The 7690-nt window shown below is 43.0% G+C and overlaps 2 protein-coding genes across 4 annotated transcripts in view; one reads left to right on the plus strand and one right to left on the minus strand.

The window, feature by feature from the left end:
- The window catches only part of LOC126503279 (zinc finger protein 58-like), a 151352-nt gene that overhangs the window by 34685 nt on the left and 108977 nt on the right, over positions 1 to 7690 (minus strand). The window lies entirely within an intron of this gene.
- On the plus strand, positions 1540 to 6797 carry LOC126503225 (zinc finger protein 58-like). Its single transcript, XM_050144774.1, has 3 exons — positions 1540 to 1590; positions 5628 to 5754; positions 6694 to 6797. Exons 1-3 carry the CDS (start codon positions 1540 to 1542, stop codon positions 6795 to 6797), a joined length of 282 nt encoding a protein of 93 aa, XP_050000731.1.

Below are 7690 nucleotides of genomic sequence, written 5' to 3' on the forward strand. Positions count from 1 at the left end.
TAGGGATTACATACTTATTTGCATTTATCCTGTGAGCGAGTATTCACTTTGTGTTGTTTGAATATTTCTCCATTTTTTAACATATTTATTCCTTTTTTTGAGATTTATTTATATATATGTTTTGTTTGGTTGGTTGGTTGGTTTTTTGTTTTGTTTTGAGAACGGGTTTCTCTGTAGCTTTGGAGCATGTCCTGGAACTAGCTCTTGTAGGCCAGGCTGGCTTCTTATTTATATATTTGTATACTGTGTTCTGTCTGGACATATGTTCGCAGGACAGAAGAGGGCACCAGAACTCATTAAGTATGGTAGTGAGCCACCAGGTGCTTGCTGGGAATTGAACTCAGAATATCTGGAAGAGCAACCAGTGCTCTTAAATGCTGTGCCATCTCTCCAGCCACTGAATGTTTATTCTTTCTGGATATTAATCTGTGTTAGCTGCTGTCATGACCTGATGCAGCTTTCCGGTCTTCTCTATTTTCTTCCAGTTTGCTCCTCCCATTATTTCTTAATTTCCCTTCTGCAGTTCTTGACTGGTGTGACTTCTGTGGTTACCTTCCTGGGTCTTTTTCTGCAGCTGCAGCTACCCTGTCCTTACAGCAGAGGTTCCACTGGGAGCAGAGGCTTCTTACAGTGAGCCAGAACAAAACCACTTCCTGCACTGTCCTTCACATGGGGCACCGCGTAGCCAAGCAGTAAAGCAAACTGCTAACAGTGGGTCCTGCTCTTCCACAGATCCAGTCCAGTTCCCCTTGCTGACAGTCCTGTGTCTTTCCTCCTCAGCGTCTCTCATTGTATTCTAATGTCATTGTGAGGGAAGAAGTTACTTGTCTTTACAGCATGTATGACTAGTGCTGTGTTAGACACGTCATCTCTGGAAAACTCTAGAGCGGAGGTGCTGGGTGCCTGTTGATCTATATGATTATGTCAGAGGCCATGGAGAGAGACATTGCAAAAGATTTGAACAGGAGCAAACAGATACAAAGAACATAACTGAGCAGCACAGGTTTTTATTACACTGTCAACCCTGGTTATAAAAGTGTCTGCACACGCCTTTAATCCCAGAACTTGGGAGGCAGAGGCAGGCAGATCTCTGTGTTTGAGGCCAGCCTGGTCTACAAGAGCTAGTTCCAGGACAGGCTCCAAAGCTGCAGAGAAACCCTGTCTCAAACAAAACAAAACAAAACAACAAAAAAAAAGTGTCTGCTCTAGTGTCCTCCATAGACATTATGGAATGAAGCAACATTTCTGAGATGAAAGGTGTGTCTGGTGCATGGCCACCTCTTTTCAGATCTGTGTTCCATTGGCTCCTTTGTGGTCTCTAGATGGAATTAAGTCAGATCTGTGAGAGTCCATGACCCAAATCTATATTGGATAATCTCCAGACACTATTGCTTTAAGAAGACTCAGAAACAATGTATGGACAGACTATTAAAATCCACAAATACATCTAGACATCTAATGTGTATTGCAAAGCATATGATTTTTATTTTGAGACTAAAACTATAACTGTGTAATTCATGTTTCCATGGCAGATCCTATATGGCAGACACTTCTCTACTTAGAATTGTGGCAGCTGTGCAGGGCAATATGGTGAGTGATTCCTACAGTTACTTCTGCTTTGGGGAGCTTGTCAGTTTCTCTCAGAGGTGAATGTTTCCACCTTCGTCTTCTCTGGGCTCTTGCTCTTTAGTACGCTTTCTCCCTCCCTCCCTCCCTCTCTCCCTCCCTCTCTCCCTCCCTCCCTCCCTCCCTCTCTCTGTGTTGCTTCTTCTCTGCCTCTCTCCCTCTTTCTGGCCCTCCCTCCCTCCCTCTCTCTTTCTTTGTTGTTGTTTTTTGAGACAGGGTTTCTCTGTAGTTTTGGAGCCTGTCCTGGAGCTAGCTCTTGTAGACCAGACTGGCCTCAAACTCACAGCGATCCTCCTGAGTGCTAAGATTAAAGGCGTGTGCCACCACCTCCGGGCATTTTTTTCCTCTCTTCTGTAACACTGTAGTTCTGCAGTCTTACCTTTCCTAATGCTGTGACCCTTTAATACAGTTCCTCATATTGTGGTAACCCCTAACCATAAAATTATTTCCCTTGCTACTTCAGAACTGTAATTTTGCTAAGGTTGTTTATTGTAATGCAAATATTTTTGGAGATGAAAGTTTCCAAAGAGGTCCTGCCTCACGTGTTAAGAACCACTGCCTTGGTTAGAAAAGCCTGGGGTCAAATTTTTCACTTCTAGAAGTGATAACATTCTGCACTCGCTACAAAGAAGCTTTCAAAGCAGTGCAATTTCTTTTCCTTGAGAAATACTGGGTGTTTTAATTACCAGATTGCTTCATTCTGCCTGTGTCTTAAAGATTTGCTGGCCCTTCACTGAATTTCATCTCTGCTCTTTACTTAAAGATAATTTTCTATGTAGCCTTTATTTGTTTGTTTGTTTGTTTGTTTGTTTGTTTGTAATACAGGGTTTCTCTGTGTAGCAAACAGTTCAGGCTGTGCTCCAACTCTCTGAGGTCTGCCTGCCTCCTCCTCCCAAGTGCTGGGCTTAAAGGTGTACACTATCACTGCCCTGCTATGTAGTCATTCTTTATGGCAGATAAGTTTCAGTTGCCCCTAAAGTTTTGTTATGATAGGCTCCTGCCCCCTCCCTGTGGTGAAACCACCACACATTTCAGACACAAGACTCAGGGAATTGGAGCTGGGCCTGGCCTGAAGGTCTCCTGCCTAAGGGTGAATTTTCTTAGTACTGGAAGGTGCTTTGTGAGCTCCAAGGGAGAGAAGCAATAAATAGCCCTGCTTAGCTGTTCTATCTCTGGAACAACTATGAACAGTGTGGCCTCATCCCTAAAGGTGCCCCAGTGTCTCCCACATCTTGGCATTAGCAGCAGCTGCCAATGGGATTTACAGGGGACAGAAGAACTAAGGCAATGCTTAGGAGATGTCTCTGATCACGTTAGGTCTTAAACCGTACAGGAGAGTGTACCAACGCCACTGAACCCCCATCATCCCTAGCTGCATTCTGAACTCTCATCCTCAGATCTACGTTGAAGTAAGCGTAGCTGTCACTTCTCTGCAAGGACCTTCCTCGCTGCAATGCAGAGAGCATTACAGAAAAATACAAAAACTTACAAAGTGAAGAGAACTATTGTCGTGCGCTGCCCTGACCCAGTAGATACTCGACACCGCAATTCCTGCACATAAGGTTAGGGAATATCTCTTTAGAGGGAACATATTGATTATGAGAGTCAGGTGTCCAGGAAGGTGTGAGGTTGTGCCTTCTAGAAAGGGAAGGGAAGCTGCTCCCATGATACCCCAACTATATGACTGCTTGAACAAACCCTGAACAATGGCACAAGACCCCCTACACTGGGCATCTGCTCTCCACACGGAGGTATAGGCACATAAGGACTGCTAATGTAGGGAGAACTAGTCTTCCACGGGGATGAGCCCACTTACTATTCATCCAGTAACAAGTGGTCAGTGCCCAAAACATACACACAGGCAACAGTGAACAGAATAGGCCATTCATAATTAAGTTAAATATAGTTATATGCAGTTTTGTACTGTGTGTATGTAACAATAATTTGAGAGGAATGCACCTCATATTTGAGACGGAGAGTTGGGGCACAGGAGAGAAGTTGCAATTAGAAGAGTGAAAAACGACATCTGTGTATTTTATTTAGTAATTGTTCAGAGAAGAAATACACTTGCCAATCGTGGCAGCACTGGTGGAATTGGAAGTGATTTCTAGCAAAGGTGACCAACCTGATGTCATTGCTCTGTTTACTGAGATGCATTGTAACTCATGTAAGATGCAGCCATGTTCAGTGTAAAGAATCAGAAGGCACGTAAGTTGGAGGAGTGGTGGTTTTTTTCCATTGTCTAGTGACATCAGGAAGCCAACACTTGGATGTCCTTGTTTGGGAATATTGGTTTAACTTTGTAAAGAGATTTTCCACTTGTTTGTGGATTATTTGTTTATGTAAAGATGTGGTGTTTACCTATGTTTACTTTGTCTACCTAAGGCACAGATTTGTCTAAAAAAAACCTAAATGGCCAATAGCTAGGCAGGGGATACAGGTGGGACTTTGGGGCAGACAGAGCAAGTAAGAGAAGAAATGTAGGAGACAGACAGAGGGAGATGCCCGGGGCCTGACACCTGTGGTAAAGATCATGATGAAGGAAAGCTGGGAGAAGCAAGGTTTTATTTTAGGCTGCAGCTTCAGGTAACAGTCCATCACTGAGGGAGGTCAAGGCAGGAACCTGAGGCAACTACTGGAGCAGAGGCCACAGAACACTGCTTACTGACTTGCCCAGTCTGCTTTTCTGTACCATAAAGGACTTCCTGGTCATGGTGGGCACCACCCATAGTGGGCTGTGCTGTCTCATATACAGCTAGATATAAGAAGATATCCTCTAGGCTTCCTATAGAAATGTCTTAGAGAGGCATTTTCTCCATTAGGTTTTGTTTCCCTCAAATGACCCCAGCTAATGTCAAGTTGACAGGAGAACTATCAAGCTCAATGCATCTCGGTATTTATTTATATTATCAATGGCTTTAATTAAAGCGTGGTATCATTCATTGATCTTTATTTCAGGAAATGTTGTCCTTCTGGGATGTGNCATCTCGGTATTTATTTATATTATCAATGGCTTTAATTAAAGCGTGGTATCATTCATTGATCTTTATTTCAGGAAATGTTGTCCTTCTGGGATGTAGCCATCGAGTTCTCTCCAGAAGAGAGGGAATGTCTGGAGCCTGTTCAGTGGAATCTGTACAGGGATGTGATGCTGGAGAATTACAGCCACCTTGAATTCCTGGGTGAGCATCTCCTCTATTGTGACTTCTTATTTCACCATCAACTTGTAGCTTACTCCATCTGTACAGTATCTATTGGGAGCATCTCAACAGCAGGAATCATATCCTTTGTTTTCTGAAGAATTTGGGAGATTGCTGTATTAAGAATAGTTTCGGGGCTGAAGAGATGAGCCAGTGGTTAAGAGCACTGGCTGCTCTTGTAGAGGACTGGGATTCAATTCCCAGCCAGAAGAGGGCACCAGACCTCATTACATATGGTTGTGAGCCACCATGTGGTTGCTGGGTATTGAACTCAGTACCTTTGGAAGAGCAGACAATGCTCTTAACCACTGAGCCATCTCCCCATCCCCATTTTTCTCCTTTTTCATTTAACCTTTCTGTGTTGGATATGTTTCCTGCACTTGAGTGAAACTGCTAGAAATTCAATGGCCTGAGACATTGAGTACTCTTGTTAATTAAATGTTTCACAATTCAGAATTAATTTTTTTTCCCATTAAGTAAAACATAGAAGCTGAATATGGGTTTTTTTTTTNTTGCCCAGTCTGCTTTTCTGTACCATAAAGGACTTCCTGGTCATGGTGGGCACCACCCATAGTGGGCTGTGCTGTCTCATATACAGCTAGATATAAGAAGATATCCTCTAGGCTTCCTATAGAAATGTCTTAGAGAGGCATTTTCTCCATTAGGTTTTGTTTTCCTCAAATGACCCCAACTAATGTCAAGTTGACAGGAGAACTATCAAGCTCAATGCATCTCGGTATTTATTTATATTATCAATGGCTTTAATTAAAGCGTGGTATCATTCATTGATCTTTATTTCAGGAAATGTTGTCCTTCTGGGATGTGGCCATCGAGTTCTCTCCAGAAGAGAGGGAGTGTCTGGAGCCTGCTCAGTGGAATCTGTACAGGGACGTGATGCTGGAGAATTACAGCCACCTTGAATTCCTGGGTGAGCATCTCCTCTATAGTGACTTCTTATTTCACCATCAACTTGTAGCTTACTTCATCTGTTCAGTATCTATTGGGAGCATCTCAACAGCAGGAATCATATCCTTTGTTTTCTGAAGAATTTCGGAGATTGCTGTATTAAGAATAGTTTCGGGGTAGGGCGCTGGTGATATGGCTCAGTTGTTAAGAGCACTGACTGCTCCTCCAGAGGTCCCGGGTTCAATTCCCAGCAACCACATGGCAGCTTGCTGCTGTCTGTGGCTCCAGTTCAAGAGAATCTGACATCGTTATACCAATGTGCATGAAATAAAGTTGTTGGGTTTAAAAAAACAATAGTTTCGGGGTTGAAGAGATGAGCCAGTGATTAAGAGCGCTGGCTGCTCTTCTACAGGACTGGGATTCAATTCCCAGCATCCAATTAAGAGCTCCACTCTCTGTACTTTTAAGATCTGACACACTCAAACATTTATGCAGGCCAAAAGAGGGCACCAGACCTCATTACATATGGTTGTGAGCCACCATGTGGTTGCTGGGTATTGAACTCAGTACCTTTGGAAGAGCAGACAATGCTCTTAACCACTGAGCCATCTCCCCAGCCCCATTTTTCTCCTTTTTCATTTAACCTTTCTGTGTTGGATATGTTTCCTTCACTTGAGTGAAACTGCTAGAAATTCAATGGCCTGAGACATTGAGTACTCTTGTTAATTAAAATGTTTCACAATTCAGAATTAAATTTTTTCCTATTAAATAAAACATAGAATCTGAATGTGAGGTTTTTTTTACATATTGTAATGATGAACCTGTTAGAAGACATTTAAGGAACTGAAATTCTGCAAACATTTATTACATAATATCTTTCCGTATATGCCATGTACTGTAAGGGACATGTCAATTCCAACCAAAAGAACACTCAATCTCGTTCCCTTTTCACTACAAACAGGTCTTGCTGTCTCTAAGCCACACCTGGTGACATTTCTGGAGCAAAGACCAGACCCTTCAGACGGGGAGAGACAAGCAGCAGCCACCGTGCACCCAGGTGTGTAGGAATGAGGGGTTCAGGGGCAGAGTTGAGACCCAAAGATCCAGCAGAAAGACAGGCTTTCCCATGTGCCTTGAAACATGATACTATGAGAATCATTCTTTAGGATCTTTCTGGAATGAGTCTTCTCTAAACTTCTGCTAATGAATGACTCTCAGTCTGACAAACACATTGGCTTCTCCTTCCCTGAGTCTTCCATGGCAATGGAAACTCAGCAAAAAGGGAAACTTTGGAAGTCACTGTAAGTAGAAACAGAGCTCGCTGTTGGGAAAACACAGAGGTTAAGAGACTTAAACCCTCATAAACCTCTGAGACATGTGTTTTCTTCCTCTTGTTGTCCTTGCTGTTTTCAAGACAGGGTTTCTCTGTGCGGCCCTGGCTATGTAGACCAGGCTGGCCTTGAACTCACAAAGATCTTTCTGCTCCTAAGTACTGGATTAAAGGTGTGCATCACCACTTCCAGCCCAATACCAGTTTCTTCAACCACATCTGATTTTAATATTACTCTTTATTATGCAAAAAAAAGTTGGGCCCTCTTTTGTTTTAGTTATCTGCTTTAGGCTTTGTTGTTGGATTTTCTTTTTTTCAGACACTATGTTAGAATGCCGAAGTGTTGTCTGTTGCTTTTCACTCTTACTCTTTTGTTTTTTACTCTCTTGGAGGCCCCGCCACCCAGCTCCCAAATAAATCTCACATAGAGCCTTATGCATAGGTGATGCTCGGCGTGAACTTTGCTTGTCAAACCAGCTTTTCCTAAATTAACACATCTACCTTTTGCCTTTGGGCTTTTGTCTTTCTTACTTTCACCCTTACTCCCTGTTTGCCTGGGTAGCTAGGTGACTGGCCCCTGATGTCCTTGTTCTCCCCAGATTTCTTCTCCTATTTTTTCTCTCTGCCT

Source organism: Alexandromys fortis, unplaced genomic scaffold, assembly GCF_014885135.2.
Source record: "Alexandromys fortis isolate MF-2015 unplaced genomic scaffold, M_Fortis_MF-2015_v1.1 scaffold_52, whole genome shotgun sequence".
Lineage (NCBI taxonomy): Eukaryota > Metazoa > Chordata > Mammalia > Rodentia > Cricetidae > Alexandromys > Alexandromys fortis.

Excerpts from the sequence above, each read along its gene's own strand:
- LOC126503225 (XM_050144774.1), top strand. The coding sequence starts at position 1,540 with ATGGCAGACACTTCTCTACTTAGAATTGTGGCAGCTGTGCAGGGCAAT. Across the intron at positions 1,591-5,627 it reads CAGCTGTGCAGGGCAATATG|GAAATGTTGTCCTTCTGGGA; the intron begins GTGAGTGATTCC and ends TCTTTATTTCAG. Across the intron at positions 5,755-6,693 it reads CAGCCACCTTGAATTCCTGG|GTCTTGCTGTCTCTAAGCCA; the intron begins GTGAGCATCTCC and ends CACTACAAACAG.